Here is a 22,605-nt window from a genome sequence, read left to right on the forward strand (position 1 = left end):
ATAGTAGTCTGGGTTTGCATCCATGGTCTCTAATTTCTGCAGTACCTCTACCCAGGAACTTCTGGCTTTCATGGTTTCCATAGAGAAGTCTGGTGTAAGTCTGATCGGTTTACCTTTATAAGTTACTTGACCTTTTTCCTTTGCAGCTCTTAATATTCTTTCTTTAATCTGGATGTTTTGTGTTTTGATTATTATATGGCGAGGGGATGTTTTTTTTTGATCAAGTCTATTTCGTGTTCTGTATGCTTCTTGAACCTTCATAGGAATATCATTCTTTAAGTTGAGAAAGTTTTCTTCTATAATTTTGTTGAATATATTTTCTGGGCCTTTGATCTGCAGTTCTTCTCCTTCTTCAATCCCTATTATTTTTAGATTTGGTTTTTTTATTGTGTCCCAGATTTCTTGAATGTTTTGTGATGAGAATTTGTTGGATTTGCTGATTTCTTTGATCTGAGCATTTTTTTCTCTATGGTATCTTCAGACTCTGAGATTCGTTCTTCCATCTCTTGTATCCTATTGGTTATACTTGATTTTGTAGTCTCTGTTCGTTTACCTAGATTTTCAATATCCAGCCGGCCCTCGTTTTATGTTTTCTTCATTGCCTCCATTTCAGTTTTCAATTCTTGAACTGTTTCCATTACCTGTTTGATTGTTTTTTCTTGGTTTCTCAGGGTATCACTCACGGATTTACTCATTTCTTCAAACTTTTTGTTATATTTCTCATCCATTTCTTTACTCATTTCTTCAATCCTTTTGTTGTACTTCTCATCCAGTTCTTTAAGGGAATTATTCATATCCTGTTTAAGGGACTCTATTGCTTTCATCATGGCATTTTTTTCCAATTCTTCTGAATTAAGAGGTTCAAGTCCTTCTGTTGTAGGGTCGTTGGGATCTGGTGATTTCATGTTGTTTTTTAGATTGTTGGAGGAGTTCTTGCCTTGGTGTCTGCCCATCTTTTCCCTCAACTGCTCTATATTGGATCTTCTGGTACCAGGTCAGGTTCCCTTGTTGAGCAGGGACTTCACTGACAGAATGTCTACCTTTCTTTAGGCAGTCTATTGAAGCACAGGCACTCCCTCGTGCCGGGTTGCACTCACAGCCCCGTCCCAGCACGCAAGGGAGCAGCTGTGGGGAGATCTTGTGGCCCCAGGGGGAGGGGAGAAAGAGAGGGAGGTGTACCTGGATGAGGGCTGGGATGGGATTCGGGAGAGCTCAGCAGGGTATAGCCACCACTGCAGGGCAACCAGAAAGTCGAGGGTGGTGGGAAAAGTCTGAATTCCTCCTAGCCGAAGTCCTTGGGCCAGGAGCAACTCACCCCTCCTCCAATGGATGTCTGATAGAAGATCACTGTCTCTTGCTGGCCAGGAATGTGGCTGAGGTGATTCAGGGCCTGCCTGTCAGACAGGCTCTCAGAGCACAGGAACTGCCCCTGCCCGGCTGAGCCCACAGCCCAGGCTCAGAGTGCCAGGGAGCAGCTCTGGGGAGATCTTGTGGCCCCAGGGGGAGGGGAGAAAGAGAGGGCAGCTGTGCTGGCTTTATGACTTTTGTATTCTCACCAGATATGGCTGTGCTACACCCATAACCAAAGAACTTCAGATAACAAATACCAGCTGAGAGAGGACAAATTAACCTCTCCCATAGAAGAGACCCGTATTGTTGATCTGATATACAACAGTAAGCTCTAAAAACACATACACACAAATAGCAATAAATTCAGCAGTTGTATTTATATATCTGTGCACATAAAAATATATGTAATGATAATGATAATCAATGAAATATAGACTATAAAATTGAGAATGAGGTGTATGGCATGTGTTGAAGGGAGGGTCTCTGAATGGAGCTGGTGGAAGAAAAGGAAAAGGAAATGGATGTAACTCTAGTTTAGTTAAAATCTGACTCTGAATGTTAACAAATTCAGAAAAATTGAAATAATTCTGTTTTCTGACCACAATGCAATAAACTTACATCTATAGCAAAGGAATCTCTAGTAATCAAACAAACTCTTAAATATTGAACAACATGATGATGAATGAGTCATAGAAGAAATACAGAGAGAAATATAAAGATTACTGGAACTGAAATAAAATAAAACCAGCACAAGAAAACCTCTGGGGCACAAAAACAGCCATGAGAGGGAAGCAAAACAGAATGTTCCATTATTAAAAACAATAAGGGCAAAAATAAATAACTTGATGATGCAACTCAAGAATTTGGAAAAAGAAGAACAAATCCAGTCCAAATACAGTAGATAGGAAGAGAAAGCAAAAATAATAGGGAAAAGTAAGAAAATACAAGTGAAGATAATACAAAGAATAAACAAATCTAAAAATCTGGCTCTCTGAAATGGTAAATTGAATCAGTAGAAGTTCAACATACTGTGATTTCATTTAGTTCCATGAATCTAATGTTAGTCTTCATAGTCTTCATAGTGTTTTCTTTTCCAGACTATTAAATATTGTAATTGTTTTGTAATGGGGACAATGAAGTCAAGGACTTTTGTGATCATAATTTGGTCAAAACATCATGAGTCTTGCCTTTGTTTTAGAAAAGAACAATAAAATTCATGGATATATAAACAGTTGTATACCCAAACCACGTCAAGGCTTTGAAGGACACATGAGACCTATTCATTACAAGATATAAGCACCAGAAGAGAGACAAAAGAAATATGAAGCAAACATTCGGCCAGAGTTATGTCATGGTCTTAGTAGTTATGTTTTGGAAGGTAGAAAAGCACATAGAGATGAATAAATCAAGTCTGATTCATATGACATTTAATCAGGTGTCTTGGGAACAGAGACTTCACAAGAAAAACTCATTTCTGTGAAGAGCATAGTCCCCTAGGAAAATGATGTAATCAGGATTGGAGATGGCAAGAGGGAATAGTGTATATAATGTGCAGGTATAGAGAGTTTTCAATATCTCCCCAGCCTTTGCCTCCACACTGCGACCTCACTGTGGACAGAGCATTTCTGTTTTCTCTAGCAAATTCACCTAATTTGGAAATTGATACATGACTCCTCCCAGCTGTCTTAAAACTATCTTCAGTCCTCATTTGCAGCCATCAGGGAGAAAATTAGATTTCTAATCAGTGTCTTTTCACCCAGAAGCCCTATCCAGGTGAGTCTGAGGTCTCAGCAGCTGTGACAGAAATGAGACAGAGATCAAAAGCAAGGACACGTAAAGTGACTTATCCAGGAGGCTGCAGTTGTCAGCAGCCGCTTAAAACTTGCCTGACTAATCATTTGATACAGCCATCTGAAGAAGCAAGTTTTCTTCAAGTGAAACCTCCATCTAAGAGTCTCTATAGTCAATTTGCTAGATAGAGAGGCATCCTATGAACTGTGGAGGAACACAGTGAAAATGAGGATGCTCCTTATTTCTGAGATGAAAAAACAGTTTGATTAGCTTATACTAAACTTAGGCCATGAGTCTTCCCAAGTAGTTTTTACTTTTGGCTTTTTCTGTTTTGTTAAATGGTTCTCTCTTCTTACTACTGAGTTTTTGCAGCATTGTAGATAAGCTTGTCCCCCAAATCTATATGTAGGGTTCTTTCAAAATGTATGGTTTGTTTTCACACAGTTTTTATTTTGACCTTTTGTAGTATGTTAGCTAGAGGACTGGTATCGTCTTACTCTAGACTGAAAGCCATATTTTAAAGTTTTATTTAAATATTTAAGTTTCTATTGCAAACATCCCCTATTGAAGTCACATGACTAGAGGCAACACTAAACAGCCTCAGCAGGTTGTATTTCTACATCAATGTATATATGGATATCTATTACTCTGCCCCCCCCCATATAATGGCGTATGTAATAATGACAAAGAAAAAGGTCATGATTCTGGGAGGGAGTGAGAAGAAGAAGACATGGGAAGGATTAGAAAAAGTTAAAAGAAGAGACAAAGTGATATAATTTTTAAAAATGGAAAAGATAGGCTATATAGCTGAGTTTAAATAACACATCAACATGTGTTACATTTCTAACTACACTGAGACTCGATTTCCAATTAATTAAAACAGCTACTGAGTATGTACTATGTACCACAATGTTGAAGAAACAATATAGCATTTATTTATTATTAGGTCACTTCCAATTAAGTTATGAATTTCTCTTGGAAACATTTGTTGATGTTCCATTTAGTTTGTTTAATCCAAATGTTTTAACATGAATTAGTTAAATCTGACCGTATTTTTCTGCCACTATTTTTTGTTACATAATATCTTCTTTAAAACCCTTATTCCAAATAATGCAAATATGTTTGGTCAACTGTGAATACTGAAATGAGAATAAAACAGGATACTTCTCATTTGGATCTTTAAATACAACTTCAACACAAACGACACTGTAATAGATGTGCATAGGGTGCAATGCCCTCAGGGGTCAGGCACATCCAGCACTTGGTTTAGTGTAAAAGGTAGAGCAGTGCTGGTGGGTCCAGGACTTAATATAATGTAGTAATTATAACACAGCATTTGTTTGTAGAATTTGAAGACAGTAGCCATAATTACAGTGCTCCTGTGCTATTTATTCAAAGAGATAAATTTTGAAAGTTCAGATTAAGACAGAAAATATACTCTATGCAATAACAGATGTCTAATCTGCTATTGTTCACTTGCTAAATTATTGGTATTTGTCTTTCTATATCTGGTGTGTGCCAGAGAACTAAACACACTGATGTTTCCCTGTGAATCCTAGGACATTTTTATCACAAAACTGAGCAGATCAGAATTTTCAGAGGCCAATAAATAAGAGCTGAGGGAGAGGGAAATGTGAATAGTAAGACAGGAAGTCACATCGAGACATGAAGGAGATTGTGCCCTGCTTTATGCACCACAATGACTGTAGCTACTGTGCCATAAACTTCACAGTATGTAGAATATTTTGAAAGCTTGAACCACAGGAATTCTTGGGGGTAGACATATAGATTATCTAGACTTGGTTATTATGTTATGTATAAAGGTATATAGAACTATAGATATATTGTATAATTCAACAGATTCAATTCCTATGTGTAAGTTAAAATTTAAATTGACCTTGAATGTAGCAGGAAAAATTTCTTAGACTTCACATATGCGGTTCTCTTCCCTTTGCATTTTGTCACCAAATGGAAGCTCAGTCTGTGAGGATGTGTGAACCAAAGTGATGAAACAGCTTTACTTCTGAGCGCTTGGCTTTGATGGCTTATTGTTCTTGTGACGCCTCGAGGAATGTGACTGGGTTGGAAGTGCAGTCAGAATTAAGAAAGTTTTTCTCCCCTTCTGTCTCTCAGGAACCACCAGAGATAATTAGACAATATTACCCCTGGAGACGGTTTTAAAAATAAAATGTGTCTCTGTCTTTGCTCATGAAGCTAATGCATTATATTTAATTAATCACTGGGTAGAAATGGTCATAGTAAAATATACTCTCAAGGGTATATGTGGAACATGACCCATATTAAAGTGTATTTCCCAACTGAAATAAAGAATTCATTGGAAACATTTGTATTACAAGTCTTCTTGGGTAAACGCTTAGAGTAAGAGAGAAGTTGGAAATGAATTATACCAGAGACTGCTGTAAAAAGCTCTACACTTGGACACAAAACAGGAACTACTGTATGCTATGTGTACTATATGTATAAACATATATGTATATAGTATACTGTATGTACTATAGTATAAACTATAGTTTTTCTGTTCAATATTGCATAATGTTATAGATAATAATGTAATTCCATAAGGTTACTTTTCCCTTTTTTGCTATTTAGCTATATGGAGTTGAAAAATGACACACAAACTTTGAAATTTATTCTCCTGGGAATTTCAGAAGATCCTCTATGGCAACCATTCCTTTTTGGACTGTTTTTGTTCATGTACCTGGCCACTCTGCTTGGGAACCTGCTCATTATCATTGCCACAGTTACAGATTCCAGGCTACACACGCCCATGTACTTTTTCCTCTCTAACCTGTCCTTTGCTGACATTTGTTTTACCTCTGTTAGCATCCCAAAGATGCTAGTGAATATTCAGACACAGAACAAGGAGATTACATATGAAGGCTGTATTTCCCAGGTGTACTTTTTCATACTGTTTGGAATTTTGGATAACTTTCTTCTAGCCGTGATGGCCTATGACCGATATGTGGCAATCTGTCACCCTCTGCATTATACAGTCATCATGAACCGCCACCTCTGTGGGTTGCTGGTTCTTGGGTCCTGGGTCACAACAGTCTTGAATTCCTTGCTACAGAGTTCAATGGCATTGCGGCTGTCTTTCTGTACTGACTTGAAAATCCCCCACTTTGTTTGTGAGCTTTATCAACTGGTTCTACTTGCCTGTAATGACACTTTCCCTAATGATATGGTGATGTTCTTTGGAGCTGTACTGGTGGGAGGTGGTCCTCTGGCTGGCATCCTTTACTCTTATTCTAAGATAGTTTCCTCCATTCGTGCAATCTCATCATCACAGGGGAAGTACAAAGCATTTGTCACCTGTGCATCTCATCTCACAGTTGTTTCATTGTTCTATTCTACACTCTTGGGTGTGTACTTTAGTTCTTCTGTTACCCAAAACTCACAGTCAACTGCACGAGCATCTGTGATGTACAGTGTGGTCACCCCCATGCTGAACCCTTTCATCTACAGTCTGAGGAATAAGGACCTGATGAGAGCTCTCAGAAGACTCTTCAGAAGGAAGCCATGAAGGAGACATGCGTCATGAAGTGCATAATGTCTGGGCAGCAAATACAGGCATCACAACGCCAATCAAATAACTCCAGAGATTTTTCTCTTTCCACTTTTCCCCTAGGGTTTTGATTTTTTTTTGATGGCTTTTCTGGTCTTCTGTAGCATCGTTAGCAAGCTTTTTCTTCTCTGTTGTATGTTATTTTCCAGTAGTCTGCCTAGTGTCATGTTAGAGGCAATCTGTAGATTCTCATTTATTTTACATAGCCATGACTTGTGCTGGTACTTTAGAATAAACTGAACTTGATGAGGTCGTTGATACGATTTTACTATAGAAGAAATTCTGTGACTGGTTTTTACCACTGTTCTGTTAACCTTTCTAAATTGCTGCCTTAACTCTTCTTACAGTGTAGATTCAATGTTATTGCTTTTATATTTGTATAAGTGTCTAATAGTGATCAGGATGCTGTCTCTATGTTCAATTTTGTGTTCATAAAGCCCATTCTGTTCCTTGGTAAACAATAATAGCGAAATAGTCATATAAAATATACATTGGTGTGTACTGACACCATTTGCCTGCCATACCACCTGTTCTAATGACATATTGATGTACTTTCCAGCTGTCTTGGTTAGTGCTCATCCCTTTTTTAGCATCCCTCACTCTTTTTCTAAGGTAGCTTCACTGTTTCTAAAACCTTTTGCACAGGATTATAAATTTGCAACATCATTTGTCTTAAGGTGGTTTCCAAGTCAGATAAAACCTTTCATATGTAAATATTTAATCATACATTAAAATCACAGTATATACTTTTTGATGTGGCATATCCTTCTGTATATGTGTTGCTTTATTGGTTAATGAAGAAAGCTGCTTTGACTGATGGCAGGGCAGACTATAGCCAGACTGGAAAAGAGAGAGAGAGAGAGAGAGAGAGAGAGAGAGAGAGAGAGAGAGAAAGAGAGAGAGAGAGAAAGCACAGTCCGGGAGACACCACGTAGCTGCCTAAGAAGCACAAGGTAACAAACCACAAGCCTTGTGGTAAAATACAAAATAATAGAAATGGGTTAATTTGGATATAATAACTATTTAGAAATGTGCCTGAGCTGTTGGCCAAACAGTGCTGTAATTAATCTGTCTGATTATTCAGTCTGGGTGGCCGGGAAACAAACATGCAGTTTCCATTTGCAACTTTTTAAGAAATATTCAGTTTATGATGTATGTCTGTTTGTTTCAATGTCAAACCTCAGTGTCCAAACCTAAAGCATTTATTAAATGGCCTTAAATATATATGTGTGAAATGGCCTCATTTGCTTTTCTTCTTAAAATTTTCAAGTGCTGGACTGAAGGGATGCTTCAGGGATTAAGATCACTGACCATCCTTCCAGAGGGTCTAGTTCAATTTCCAGTTAAAAAAAATAGATAACAACCATCTGTAACTCAAGTTTCAGAGGGCTCTGACTCTCTGGTATGGCCTTCGTGGGCAATGTGCTCACATGGTGTATATACATACAAACAGGAATGCAATTCTGCAACAAAATAAAACATGCAAATCTATTTATTTATTAAAATTTCAACTTCCTCCCCTCCTCCCAATACCCTCCTACTTCCCCCAACTTTCTCTCCTCCTCCCTCTCCAGTCTTAAGACCAGTCAGGGTTTCCTGCCCTGTGGGAAGTTCATGTTCCTCCCCCCTCCCTCCAGGTCTAGGAAGGTGAGCATCCAAACAGACTAGGATCCCCAAAAGCCAGTACATGCAGACGAAAACAATTCCCAGTGCCATTATCAATGGCTTCTCAGTCAGCCCCCATGTCAGCCACATTCAGAGAATCCGGTTTGATCACATGCTTCTTCAGTCCCAGTCCAGCTGGCCTTGGTGAGCTCTCATTCGATCAGTCCCCTTGTATCAGTGGGTGAACGCACCCCTCACGGTCCTGACTTCCTTGTTCATGTTCTCCCTCCTTCTGCTCCTCATTTGGACCTTGGGGGCTCAGTCCAGAGCTCCAATGTGGGTCTCTGTCTCTATTTCCATCCATCGTCGGATGAAGGTTCCCTCTGATCCTGACTTCCTTGCTCACGTTCTCCCTCCTTCTGCTTCTCATTTGGACCTAGGGAGTTAAGTCCAGTGTTCCAATGTGGGTCTCTGTCTCTATCTCCATCCATCGCCAGTTGAAGGTTCTATGGTGATATGCAAAATATTCATCAGTATGGTTATGGGCCAAGGCCAGTTCAGGCACCCTCTCCTCTGCTGTCCAGGGAACAATCTGGGGACCTCTCATTGGACCTGGAAACCCCTCTAGAATAGAGTCTCTTGCAAACCCTAAAATGGCTCCCTTAGTTGAGATATATACTTCCCTGCTCCCATATCCATACTTCCTCCCTTCCCCCCATTTCATTCCCCCAAGCTATCCCCAATGCTCCCCTACTCCCTTCTCTCTAACCATCTCCTCTTCCTTCTACTCCCCACCCCCTTGCACCCAAGGTTGCCTGGCAATCTTGTCTACTTCCAATATCCAGAAGGACAACTATATGATTTTCTTTATGTTCACCTTCTTATTTAGCTTCTCTAGGATCACAAATTATAGACTCAAAGACCTTTAATTATGGCTAGAAACCACTTATGAGTGAGTACATTCCATTTTCCTCTTTTTGGGTCTGGGTTACCTCATTCAGTAAAGCGTTTTCTATTTTCATCCATTTGCATGCAAAATTCAAGATGTCATTGTTTTTTACCGCTGAGTAAAACTCTAATGTGTATATCTTCCACACCTTCTTTAACCATTCTTCTATTGAGGGGCACCTAGGTTGTTTCCAGGTTCTGGCTATTACAAATAGTGCTACTATGAACATAGTTGAACAAATGCTTTTGTAGTATGATAGGGCATCTCTTGGGTATATTTCCAAGAGTGGAATTGCTGGGTCCTGAGGGAGGTTGACTCCCAGTTTCCTGAGAAACCGCCACACTGATTTCCACAGTGGCTGCACAAATTTGCATTCCCACCAACAATGGATGAGTGTTCCCCTCACTCCACATCCTCTCCAGCATAGGCTATCATGGGTGTTTTTGAGTTTAGCTATTCTGAAAGGCGTAAGATGGTATATCAAACTTGTTTTGATTTCCATTTCCCTGATCGCTAAGGAGGTTGAGCATGACCTTAAGTGTCTTTTGGCCATTCAAAGTTCATCTGTTGTGAATTCTCTGTTCAGTTCAGTACCCCATTTTTTAATTGGATTAATTAGAGTTTTAGTGTCTAGTTTCTTGAGTTCTTTGTATATTTTGGAGATCAGACCTTTGTCTGATGAGGGGTTGGTGAAGATCTTTTCCCAGTCAGAAGGTAGCCTTTTTGTCTTACTGACAGTGTCCTTTGCTTTACAGAAGCTTCTCAGTTTCAGTAGGTCCCATTTATTCATTGATTCTCTTATTGTCTGTGCTACTGGGGTTCTACCTAGGAAGTGGTCTCTTGTGCGTATGTCTTGTAGACTACTTCCCACTTTCTCTTCTATCAGGTTCAAAGAGGACAGATTAATGTTGAGATATTTAATCCATTTGTACTTGAGTTTTGTGCATGGTGATAGATATGGATCTACTTTCATTCTTCTACAGGTTGACATCCAGTTATGTCAGCACCATTTGTTAAAGATGCTTTCCTTCTTCCATTGTATACCTTTAGCTCCCTTGTCGAAAATCAGGTGTTCATAGGTTTGTGGGTTAATATCCGGGTCTTCTATTCAATTCCATAGGTCGACTTCTCTGTTCTTATGCCAATACCAAGCTGTTTTCAATACTGTAGCTCTGTAATAGAGTTTGAAGTCAGGAATGGTAATGCCTCTAGAAGTTCCTTTATTGTATAAGATTTTTTGGGCTTTCCTGGGTTTTTAGTTTTTCCATATAAAGTTGATTATTGTTCTCTCAAGGTCTGTGAAGAATTTTGATGGGATTTTGATGGGAATTGCATTGAATCTATAGATTGTCATTGATAGAATTGCCATTTTTACAATGTTGATCCTCCCAATCCAAGATCAAGGGAGATCTTTCCATTTTCTGGTATCCTCCTCAATTTCTTTCTTCAAAGACTTAAAGTTCTTGTCAAATAGGTCTTTCACTTCCTTGGTTAGAGTAACCCCAAGATATTTTATGCTATTTGTGGCTATTGTGAAAGGTGAAGTTTCTCTGATTTCCTTCCCTGCTTCTTTATCCTTTGTGTATAGGAGGGCTACTGATTTTTTGGAGTTGATCTTGTATCCTGCCACATTACTAAAGGTGTTTATCAGCTGTAGGAGTTCTTTGGTAGAGTTTTTGGGGTCGCTTATGTACACTATCATATCGTCTGCAAATAACGAAAGTTTAACTTCTTCCTTTCCAATTTGAATCCCCTTGATCTCCTTATGTTGTCTTATTGCTATTGCTAGAACTTCAAGCACTATATTGAAGAGGTATAGAGAGAGTGGACAGCCTTGTCTTCTTCCTGATTTTAGTGTAATGGCTTTGAGTTTCTCTCCATTCAATTTGATGTTAGCTGTCGGCTTGGTGTAAATAGCTTTTATTATATTTAGGTATGATCCTTGTATCCCCAATCGCTCCAACACCTTTATCATAAAGGGGTGTTGAATTTTGTCAAATGCTTTTTCATCATCCAATGAAATGATCATATGGTTTTTTCTTTCAGTTTATTTATATGATGGATTACATTGATAGATTTGTATATGTTGGACCAACCCTGAATCTCTGGGATGAAGCCTACTTGATCATAATGGATAATTTTTCTAATGTGTTCTTGGATTCGGTTTTCCAGGATTTTGTTGAGAATTTTTGTGTCAATGTTCATGAGTGAGATTGGCCTGTAATTCTCTTTTTTGGTTGTGTCTTTGTGTGGTTTTGGTATCAGGGTAACTGTAGCTTCATAAAAGGAATTTGGCAATGACTCTTCTGTTTCTATATTGTGAAATACATTAAGGAGTATAGGTATTAGGTCTTCTTGGAAGTTCTAGTAAAATTCTGCATTGAAACCATCTGATCCTGGGCTTTTTTTTGGTAGGGAGGTTTTTGATAACAGCTTCTATTTCTTTGCTACTAACAGGTCTTCATTTAACTTTGGTAAATGGTACTTATCTAAAAACAAGTCCATTTCTTATACATTTTCCAACTTTGTGGCATATAAGCTTTTGTAGTAAGATCTAATGATTCTCTGAATTTCCTCTGTGTCTGTTGTTATGTTCCCCTTTTCATTTCTGATTTTATTAATTTGCGTGTTCTCTTTCTGCCATTTGATTTGTTTGGCTAGGGGTTTGTCAATCTTGTTGATTTTCTCCAAGAACCAAGACAAACAAAACAACCTTTTTGTTTCATTGATTTTTTGGATTGTTTTCTGTGTTTCTATTTTGTTGATTTCAGCCCTCAGTTTGATTATTTCCAGTCTTCTACTCCTCCTGGGTGAGTCTGTTTCTTTTTTTTCCAGAGCTTTCAGGTGTGCTGTTAAGTCTCCAATGTGTGCTTTCTCCGTTTTCTTTAATTGGGCAGTTAGTGCTATGAACTTTTCTCTTAGCACTGCTTTCATTGTGTCCCATAGGTTTGGGTATGTTGTGTCTTTATTTTCATTAAATCCAAGGAAGACTTTAATTTCTTTCTTTATTTCTTCCTTGACCCAGGGGTGATTCAGTAGTTGACTGTTCAACTTCCATGAATTTGTTGGCTTTCTGGGGTTAGAATTGTTGTTGAATTCTAACTTTATTCCATGGTGGTCTGACAAGACACAGGTGTTTACTAATATTTTTTGTAACTGTGGATGTTTGCTTTGTTACCGAGTATGTGGTCAATTTTTGAGAAGGTTCCATGAGCTGCAGAGAAGAAGGTATATTCTTTATTTGGGTGGAGTGTTCTATAGATGTCTGTTAAGTCCATCTGATTCATTATCTCTATTAATTCTCCTATTTCTCTGTTAGGTTTCTGTGTGATTGATCTGTCCATTGGTGAGAGAGGTGTGTTGAAGTCTCCTACTATTAGTGTGTGTGGTTTGATGACTGCCTTGAGTTCTAGAAGTTTTTCTTTTACATAAGTGGGTGCTTTTATATTAGGGGCATAGATATTCAGGATTGAATATCTTCCTCTTGATGAATTGTTCCTGTTATGAGTATAAAATGTCAGTCTCCATCTCTTCTGATTGATTTTAGTTTGAAGTCAATTTTGTTGGAAATTAGAATGGCCACACTCACTTGTTTCTTGGTCTGTTTGCTTGAAAAACATTTTCCCAACCCTTTACTCTGAGTACATGTCTGTCTTTGTGTTTGAGGTGTGTTTCTTGTAAAGAGCAGAATGTTGGGTCCTGTTTTCATATCCAATCTCTTAGTCTGTGCCTTTTTATAGGTGAATTGAGTACATTAATATTAAGTGATATTAGTGACCAGTGGTTGTTGACTCTGGTTATTATATTTTTTTATTTTTTATTTTGTGTAGTAGATTTTGTATTTTTCCCTTCTTTGAGTTGTCCTTGTGAAGGTTCGCTAGATGTCTGAATTATTGTATGCAGTGTTGGCAATGTTAGATTCCTTGGGCTGCGATTTTCCTTCTATTACTTTCTGTATGGCTGGATTTGTGGCTACGTATTGTTTAAATTTGTTTTTATCCTGGAAGATTTTGTTTTCTCCATTGATAGTCAGTGATAACTTGGCTGGGTATAGTAGTCTGGGCTTGCATCCATGGTCTCTTAGTGTCTGCAGCACATCTATCCAAGATCTTCTGGCTTTCATGGTTTCCATAGAGAAGTCCGGTGTAAGTCTGATAGATTTACTTTTATAAGTTACTTGACCTTTTTCCTTTGCAGCTCTTAATATTCTTTCTTTAATCTGGATGTTTTGTGTTTTGATTATTATATGGCGAGGGGATTTTTTTTGATCCAGTCTATTTGGTGTTCTGTATGCTTCTTGAACCTTCATAGGAATATTGTTCTTTAGGTTGGGAAAGTTTTCTTCTATAATTTTGTTGAATATATTTTCTGGGCCTTTGATCCGCAATTCTTCTCCTTCTTCTACCCCTATTATTCTTAGCTTTGGTCTTTTTATTATGTCCCAGATTTCCTGAATGTTTTGTGATGAGAATTTGTTGGATTTGCTCTTTTCTTTGATCAGAACATTTATTTTCTCTATGGTGTCTTCAGAATCTGAGATTCGTTCTTCTATCTCTTGTATTCTATTGGTTATGCTTGATTCTGTAGTCTCTGTTCTTTTACCCAGATTTTCCATATCCAGCCATCCCTTGGTTTGTGTTTTCTTCATTGCCTCCCTTTCAGTTTTCAATTCTTGAACTGTTTCCATTACCTGTTTGATGGTTTTTTCTTGGTTTCCTAGGGTATCATTTATGGATTTACTCATTTCTTCAAACTTTTTGTTATACTTCTCATCCATTTCTTTTAGGGAGTTAATCATATCCTGTTTCAGGGACTCTATTGCTTTCATAATGGCACTTTTTTCCACTTCTTCTGGATATAGGGTGTTCAAGTCCTTCTGTTGTAGAGTCACTGGGATCTTGTGTTTTCATGTTGTTTTTCAGATTGTTGGAGGAATTCTTGCCTTGGCGTCTGCCCATCTCTTCCTTCAAATGTTCTCTATTGGATCTTCTGGTACTGGGTCAGGTTCCCTTGTTGTGTAGGGATCTCACTGACAGAAGGCCTACCTTTCTGCAGGCAGGCTATTGAAACACAGGAATTCCCTTCTACCGGGGTTGCATTTACCACCCAGTTCCAGAGCCCAAGCAGGCAGAGTTGGGGAATTTTATGGCCCCGAGGAGGAAGGGAGGAATAAGGGAAGGGGTTCCTAAGTGAAAGCTTGGATGGGATAGGAGGTGAGAGGGCTTAGCAGGATAGAACAGCCCCTGCAGAGTGACCAGGGAGTCAAGGAGTTCGGGGAATATCTGAGCTCCTCCTTGTCGGGCTTCTGCCGTGGGTCAGGAGCAAACTCACCCCTCTGATGGATCTTCTGCTAGAGGATCAGTGCCCCTTGCTGGCTAGGAATCTCGCTGAGCTGACAAAGGGCCTTCCTTTCTGCAGGCAGGCTATTGGAGCACAGAAACTCCCTCCTGCTGGGTTGCACTTACAGCCCAGTCCCAGCGCGCAAGCCAGCTGAGCTGGGGGATTTTATGGCCCCGAGAAGGAAGGGAGGAATAAAGGAAGGGTAACATGCAAATCTTTAAAACCATTCCAGACCTTCTTGCAAATTTCTTGTATTACCCTGTACCAAGAACATTACCCTTTAAATATCTGCTCATGAACATTAATGTTCTGTGAGTGAAAGCATATGTAAGTATTGTTTTCATTTTCTCTCTTAAGTTCTGAAATCTCTTCAATGCACACAGGAAAGAATGCCTTGTGTAAGAACTGTAGTCTTAAGTACACTCACTTCTAAGAAAGAGGTTGGACAGAAGATATTACTTCATAAACAATCTGTCCTTTCAACTGCAGACTAGCTAGAAGAGAAAGCAAACAATGGCCAATTAAAAATAATTACCCTAATGTCAGTTGTGGTTGTTCACACCTTTAATCCCAGCACTCAGGAGGCAGAGGCAGGTGGATCTCTGAGTTTGAGGTCTGCCTGATCTACAGAGTGAGTTCCTGGACAGCCAGGTCTATACAGTGAAACCCTGTCGCAAAAAACAAAAACAACTAAGCAAAGGAAACCAAAAATAGTTATGTGAAATAAATGTGAACAATTTGATAATTGTTACTACTACCTTTAAATATCAGAGCAGATGTCAAATGTAAGGAACAATGGGTTGTTCTGAACATTTTCATTGCTGTTTGCATTTGTTAATTGTAGTCATCAGTCATCTCCAAATAAATAGTTGAAAATAATGGGCTTCTCTTTTCTTATGTAGATATGCATACTGGGAGTCCTTGAATCTTCCTCATCTTTGTCTTGACTGTAGTCAGGTCTGAGTCTGAACTTCCTCTGTTAATCTTAGTTGCAATCATTTGAATTTGAGAGCTTGCTGGTTCTAGGCTGGCTGGCGGTGGTCTAGGTCAGGCCATCTGACATCTGCTTGGCACATAGTTTCAGTCTATAGCAGGTATCCTGCTGGTACATTCCTGAAGCAGGAAGGAAGATCTGCCTGCCTCAGCAGACAGGGGAGGGAGAAGGTGGGTCTTGTCTCTCTTCTGAAGTCCCTGGGCCTGGCTGCTATTGGACCAGCTGCTCACTGATGCTGCTTGGGGACCTGCAGCGTTTCTGCTGCTAAGCCCCTTGGAGATCCACAGCATTTTACTTTTTCCATTACATGTAGGAGTGTATTCCTGCCTGTATGTATATATATCAGGCGAGCACATTGCCCATGTAGGCCATACCAGGATGTCAGAACCCTCTGAAACTTGAGTTGCAGATGGTTGTTATCTACCATTTGTTGACTGGAAATTGAACTAGACCCCCTGGAAGAATGCTCTTAATCCCTGAAGCATCCCTTCATTCCAGCATTTGAAATTTTTCAGAAGAAAAACAAATGAGGCCATGTCACATGTATCTGATATTTCAGGCCATTTAATAAATGCTTTAGGTTTGGACACTGAGGTTTAACATTGAAACAAACAGTCATACATCATAAACTGAAAAGCTGCAAATGGAAACTGCATGTTTGTTTCCTGGATGCTCAGACCTGAATAATCACACAGAAATTATATTAATTACCACACCGTTTGGCCACAGCTCCAGTGTGTGTCTAGATAACTCTTATATCTTAAATTAACCAATTTCTATTATTTTATATTTTACCACAATGCTTGCAGTTTGTTAACTCTTGCTTCTTAGACAGCTACATAGTGTCTCCCAGACTCTGCCTACTTTCTCTCTCTATCCCTTCCAATCTGGCTATATTCTGCCGGCCATCGGTCAAAGCAGGTTTCTTCATTAACCAATAAAAATAACACATATACAGAAGGATATCCCTCATCAAAAAGTATATTACTGTGATTTTAATGTATGATTAAATATTTACATATAGAAGGTCTTATCTGACTTGGAAACCACCATAAGACAATTAGTGTTGCAAATTTATAATCCTGTGCAAAGGTTTCAGGAACAGTGAAGCTACCTTAGAAAAAGAGTGAGGGATGCTAACAAAGGGATGAGCACTACTCAAGACAGCTGAAAAGTACATCAGCATGTCATAGAACAGGTGTTATGGCAGGAAAATGGTGCCAGTACACACCAATATATATTTTATATGACTATTTCGCTATTATTGTATACCAAGGAACAGAATGGGCTTTATGAACACAAAATTGAACATAGAGACAGCATCCTGAACAGTATTAGGCACTTATACAAATATAAAAGCAATAACATTGAATCTACACTGTAAAAAGAGTTAAGGCAGCAATTTAGAAAGATGAACAGAAAAGCATTAAAAGCCAGTCACAGAATTTCTTCTATAGTAAAATCGTATCAACGACCTCATCAAGTTCGGTTTATTCCAAAGGTACCAGCACAAGTCACGGCGACGTAAAATCCATGAGAATCTACAGATTGCCTGTAACATGGCACTAGGCAGACTACTGGAAAATAACATTCAACAGAGAAGAGAAAGCTTGCTAACAACGAGACCAGGAAAGCCATCAAAAAAATCAAAACCCTAGGGGAAAAGTGGAAAGAGAAAAGTCTCTGGAGTTATTTGATTGGCGTTGTGATGCCTGTATTTGCTGCCCAGACATTATGCACTTCATGACGCATGTCTCCTTCATGGCTTCCTTCTGAAGAGTCTTCTGAGAGCTCCCATCAGGTCCTTATTCCTCAGACTGTAGATGAAAGGGTTCAGCATGGGGGTGACCACACTGTACATCACAGATGCTCGTGCAGTTGACTGTGAGTTTTGGGTAACAGAAGAACTGAGATACACACCCAAGAGTGTAGAATAGAACAATGAAACAACTGAGAGGTGAGATGCACAGGTGGAGAATGCTTTGTACTTCCCCTGTGATGATGAGATTGCACGAATGGAGGAAACTATCTTAGAATAAGAGTAAAGGATGCCAGCCAGAGGACCACCACCCAGCAGTACAGCTGCAAAGTACATCACCATATCATTAGGGAAAGTGTCATTACAGGCAAGTAGAACCAGTTGATTAAGCTCACAAACAAAGTGGGGGATTTTCAAGTCAGTACAGAAAGACAGTCGCAATGCCATTGAACTCTGTAGCAAGGAATTCAAGGCTGTTGTGACCCAGGACCCAAGAACCAGCAACCCACAGAGGTGGCGGTTCATGATGACTGTATAATGCAGAGGGTGACAGATTGCCACATATCGGTCATAGGCCATCACGGCTAGAAGAAAGTTGTCCAAAACTCCAAACAGTATGAAAAAGTACACCTGGGAAATACAGCCTTCATATGTAATCTCCTTGTTCTGTGTCTGAATATTCACTAGCATCTTTGGGATGCTAACAGAGGTAAAACAAATGTCAGCAAAGGACAGGTTAGAGAGGAAAAAGTACATGGGCGTGTGTAGCCTGGAATCTGTAACTGTGGCAATGATAATGAGCAGGTTCCCAAGCAGAGTGACCAGGTACATGAACAAAAACAGTCCAAAAAGGAATGGTTGCCATAGAGGATCTTCTGAAATTCCCAGGAGAAGAAATTTCAAAGTTTGTGTGTCATTTTTCAACTCCATATAGCTAGCATAACAAAAGAGGAAAAAGTCACCTTATGAAATTGCATTATTATCTATAACATTATGCAACATTGAACAGAAAAACTATAGTTTATACTATAGTACGCATACAGTAGCTCCTGTTTTGTGTCTGAGGGTAGAGCTTTTTAGGACAGTCTCTGGTATAATTCACTTCGAACTTCTCTCTTACTCTAAGTGTTTACCCAAGAAGACTTGTAATACAAATATTTCCAATGAATTCTTTATTTCAGTTGGGAAATACACTTTAATATGGGTCATGCTCCACATATACCCTTGAGAGTATATTTTACTATGATCATTTCTACCCAGTGATTAATTAAATATAATGCATTAGCTTCATGAGCAAAGACAGAGACACATTTTATTTTTAAAAACGTCTCCAGGGGTAATATTGTCTAATTATCTCCAGTGGTTCCTGTGAGACGGAAGGGAAGAAAAACTTTCTTAATTCTGACTGCACTTCCAACCCAGTCACATCCCTCGAGGCATCATGAGAATAATAAGTCATCAAAGCCAAGCACTCAGAAGTAAAGCTGTTTCATCACTTTGGTTCACACATCCTCACAGACTGAGCTTCCATTTGGTGACAAAATGCAAAGGGAAGAGAACAGCACATGTGAAGTCTAAGAATTTTTCCTGCTACATTCAAGGTCAATTTAAATTTTAACTTACACATAGGAATTGAATCTGTTGAATTATACAATATATTTATAGTGTATATACATCTATACATGGCATATTAACTGAGTCTAGATAATCTATATACCTACCACCACGAATTCCTGAGGTTCAAGCATTCCAAATATTCTCCTTTCCATACTGTGAAGTTTGTGGCACAGTAGCTACATTCATTGCGGTGCACAAAGTAGGGCACAATCTCCTTCATGTCTTGATGTGACTTCCTGTCTTACTACTCACATTTCCCTCTCCCTCAGCTCTTATTTATTGGCCTCTGAAAATTCTGATCTGCTCAATTTTTGTGTTAAAAGTGTCCTAGGATTTACAGGGAAACATCAGTGTTTCTAGTTCTGTGGTGTGCACTATAGAAAGACAAATACCAACAATTTAGCAAGTGAACAATAGCAGATTAGACCCTCATTTTCACATAGAGGATATTTTCTGTCTAACTCTGGGTTTTCAAAATTTATCTGTTTGAATAAATAGCACAGGAATTATCGCTGCTGTCTTCAAATTCTACAAACAAGTGCTATGTTATAATTACTACATTATATTAAGTCCTGGACCCACCAGCACTACTCTACCTTTTACATTAAACCAAGTGCTGGATGTGCCTGACCCCTGAGGGCATTTCACCCTATGCACATTTATTACAGTATCCTTTGTGTTGAAGTTGTATTCAAAGATCCAAATGATAAGTATTCTGTTTTATTCTCATTTCAATATTCACAGTTGACCAAACACATTTGCATCATTTGGAATAAGGGTTTTAAAAGAAACCCTTAGTATTTCTAACAAAAATAGTGGCAGAAGAATAAGGTTAGACTTAACTACTTCATGCTAAACCATTTGGATTAAGCAAATTAAGTAGATAATCAACTAATGTTTTCAAGGGGAATTCATAACTAAATTATAAATAACCTATTAATAAATGAATACCATAATGTTTCTTAAAAATTGTGGTGCATAATACGCTCTCAGTAACTATTGAATTAATTGGGAATCGAGTCTCAGTGCATTTAGAAATGTAACACATAAATTTAGCTATATATTCTATATTTTCAATGTAAAAAACTATAAGTATATCCATTTCTCTCTTCTTTTTAATCCTTCTAACCCTTCCCATGTCCTTCCCTTATCATTCTCTCCAAGATTCATGCCTTCTTTCTTTCTTATTACAAATATATATGTAGATAGAGATTCATTTATTCATAAATAGATAAGTACAATCTGCTGAGGCTGTTTAGTGTTGCCCAGGTATATATGATTTCAGTAGGAAATTCTTGTTAAGGAAGTTTAAAGATTTAAATAAAAGCTTGAAAATATGCCTATCTATCTAGAGGAAGATGATACCAGTCCTCTAGGTAACAATTATATAATGTCAAAATAAAAAAACTGTGTAAACAAGCAATACATTTTGAAAGAACACTAAAAAGATCCATGAAATCATAGATTTCCTGAACAAAATTATCTACATTGTTGCAAAAACTCAGTAGTAAGAAGAGAGAACCATCTAACAAAAGAGGGAAAAGCCTAAAGTAAAAAGTACTTGGGAAGACTCATGGCCTAAGTTTAGTATAAGCTAATCAAACTGGTATTTCTTCTCAGAAATAAGGAGCATCCTTATTTCACTGTGTTCCTCCACTGTTCATAGGATGCTTCTCTATACTAGCAAATTGACTATAAAGGCTCTTATGTAGAGGTTCCACATGGAGAAAACTCCCTTTTCTTCGGGTGACTGTATCAGTGGATTAGTCAGACAAGTTTTAAGTGGCTGCTGACAACTGCAGCCTCCTGGATAAGTCACTTTACGTGTCCTTGCTTTTGATCTCTGTCTCATTTCTGTCACAGCTGCTGAGACCTCAGACTCACCTGGATAGGGCTTCTGGATGGAAAGACAGTGATTAGAAATCTAATTTTCTCCCTGATGGCTGAAAATAAGAACAGGAGATAGTTTTACAATGCAGGCAGAGGTCATGTATCAATTTCCAAATTAGGTGAATTTGCTAGAGAAAACAGAAATGCTCTGTCCACAGCAAGGTCGCAATGTGGAGGCAAAGGCTGGGGAGACATTGAAAACTCTCTATACCTGCACATTATATACACTATTCCCTCTTGCCATCTCCAATCCTGATTACATCATTTTCCTAGGGGACTTTGCTCTTCTTAGAAATGAGTTTTTTTTTTCTTGTGGAGTCTCTGTTCCCAAGACACCTGATTAAATGTCATATGAATCAGACTTGATTTATTCATCTCTATGTGCTTGTCTACCTTCCAAAATATAACCCACTAAGACCATGCCATAATTTTGGCCAAACCTTTCTTCTCTTCTCGTCTCGTCTCGTCTCGTCTCGTCTCGTCTCGTCTCGTCTCGTCTCTTCTCTTCTCTTCTCTTCTCTTCTCTTCTCTTCTCTTCTCTTCTCTTCTCTTCTCTTCTCTTCTTCCTTCCTTCCTTCCTTTCTTTTTTTCTTAAGATTTATTATTATGGATACAGTGTTCTGCCTTCTTATATCCCTGCAGGCCAGAAAGGGCACCAGATCTCATTACAGATGGTTGTGTTCCCATTACTCTACATCCTCTCCAGCATAGGCTATCATTGGTGTTTTTGAGTTTAGCTATTCTGACAGGTGTAAGATGGTATCTCAAAGTTGTTTTGATTTACATTTCTCTGATCGCTAAGGAGGTTGAGCATGACCTTAAGTGTCTTTTGGCCATTCGAAGTTCATCTGTTGTGAATTCTCTGTTTAGCTCAGTACCCCATTTTTTAATTGGGTTATAGAGTTTTAATGTTTAGTTTCTTGAGTTCTTTATATATTTTGGAGATCAGACCTTTTTCTGATGTGGGGTTGGTGAAGATCTCCTCCCATTTAGTAGGTTGCCTTTTTGTCTTACTGACAGCGTCCTTTGCATTATAGAAGCTTCTCAGCTCAGGAGGTCCCATTTATTCATTGTTGCTCTTGTTGTCTGTGCTATTGGGGTTATACATAGGAGGTGGTCTCCTTTGCTCATGTGTTGCAGTTTACTTCCCACTTTCTCTTCTATCAGGTTCAGTGTGGTCGGATTAATATTGAGGTCTTCAATCCATTTGGACTTGAGGTTTGTGCATGGTGATAGATATGGATTTATTTTCATTTTTCTACAAGTTGACATCCAGTTATGCCAGCACCATTTTTTGAAGATGCTTTCTTTCTTCCATTGTATACTTTTAGCTCCTTTGTAAAAAATCAGGTGTTCATAGGTTTGTGGGTTAAATCCGGATCTTCTATTCGATTCCATTGGTTGACTTCTCTGTTTTTATGCCAATACCAAGCTGTTTTCATTACTGTAGCTCTGAAATAAAGTTTGGAGTCAAGGATGGTAATGCCTCCAGAAGTTCCTTTATTGCATAGGGTTGTTTAGGCTATCCTGGTTTTTTTTTCCATATAATGTTGATTATTGTTGTTCTCTCAAGGTCTATGAAGACTTTTGTTGGTATTTTGATGGGGATTGCGTTGCAATTATAGATTGTCTTTGATAGAATTGCCATTTTTACTACGTTGATCCTATCAATCCAAAAGCATGAGAGATCCTTCCACTTTCTGGTGTCCTCTTCAATTTCTTTC

General features: G+C 38.6%; 2 protein-coding genes across 2 annotated transcripts; one reads left to right on the top strand and one right to left on the bottom strand.

Annotated features, from left to right (window-relative positions):
• The first annotated feature begins 5,755 nt into the window (after positions 1-5,755).
• Positions 5,756-6,685, top strand: LOC148123069 (olfactory receptor 7A40-like). Its single transcript, XM_087897461.1, has one exon. It carries the CDS (start codon positions 5,756-5,758, stop codon positions 6,683-6,685), a length of 930 nt encoding a protein of 309 aa, XP_087753587.1.
• A 10,689-nt stretch (positions 6,686-17,374) lies between these two features.
• Positions 17,375-18,417, bottom strand: LOC125411938 (olfactory receptor 7A40). The gene has a single exon (XM_048452426.3). The coding sequence runs from the start codon at positions 18,302-18,304 to the stop codon at positions 17,375-17,377; it is 930 nt and encodes a 309-aa protein (XP_048308383.3). The 5' UTR covers positions 18,305-18,417.
• Between the last annotated feature and the right edge of the window lie 4,188 nt (positions 18,418-22,605).

Source organism: Myodes glareolus, chromosome 2 (assembly GCF_982192425.1).
Source record: "Myodes glareolus chromosome 2, mMyoGla1.1, whole genome shotgun sequence".
Taxonomy (NCBI): domain Eukaryota; kingdom Metazoa; phylum Chordata; class Mammalia; order Rodentia; family Cricetidae; genus Myodes; species Myodes glareolus.

Bases quoted from the DNA above. Each gene is read 5' to 3' on its own strand.
- LOC148123069 (XM_087897461.1), top strand. From the start codon at position 5,756: ATGGAGTTGAAAAATGACACACAAACTTTGAAATTTATTCTCCTGGGA.
- LOC125411938 (XM_048452426.3), bottom strand. From the start codon at position 18,304: ATGGAGTTGAAAAATGACACACAAACTTTGAAATTTCTTCTCCTGGGA.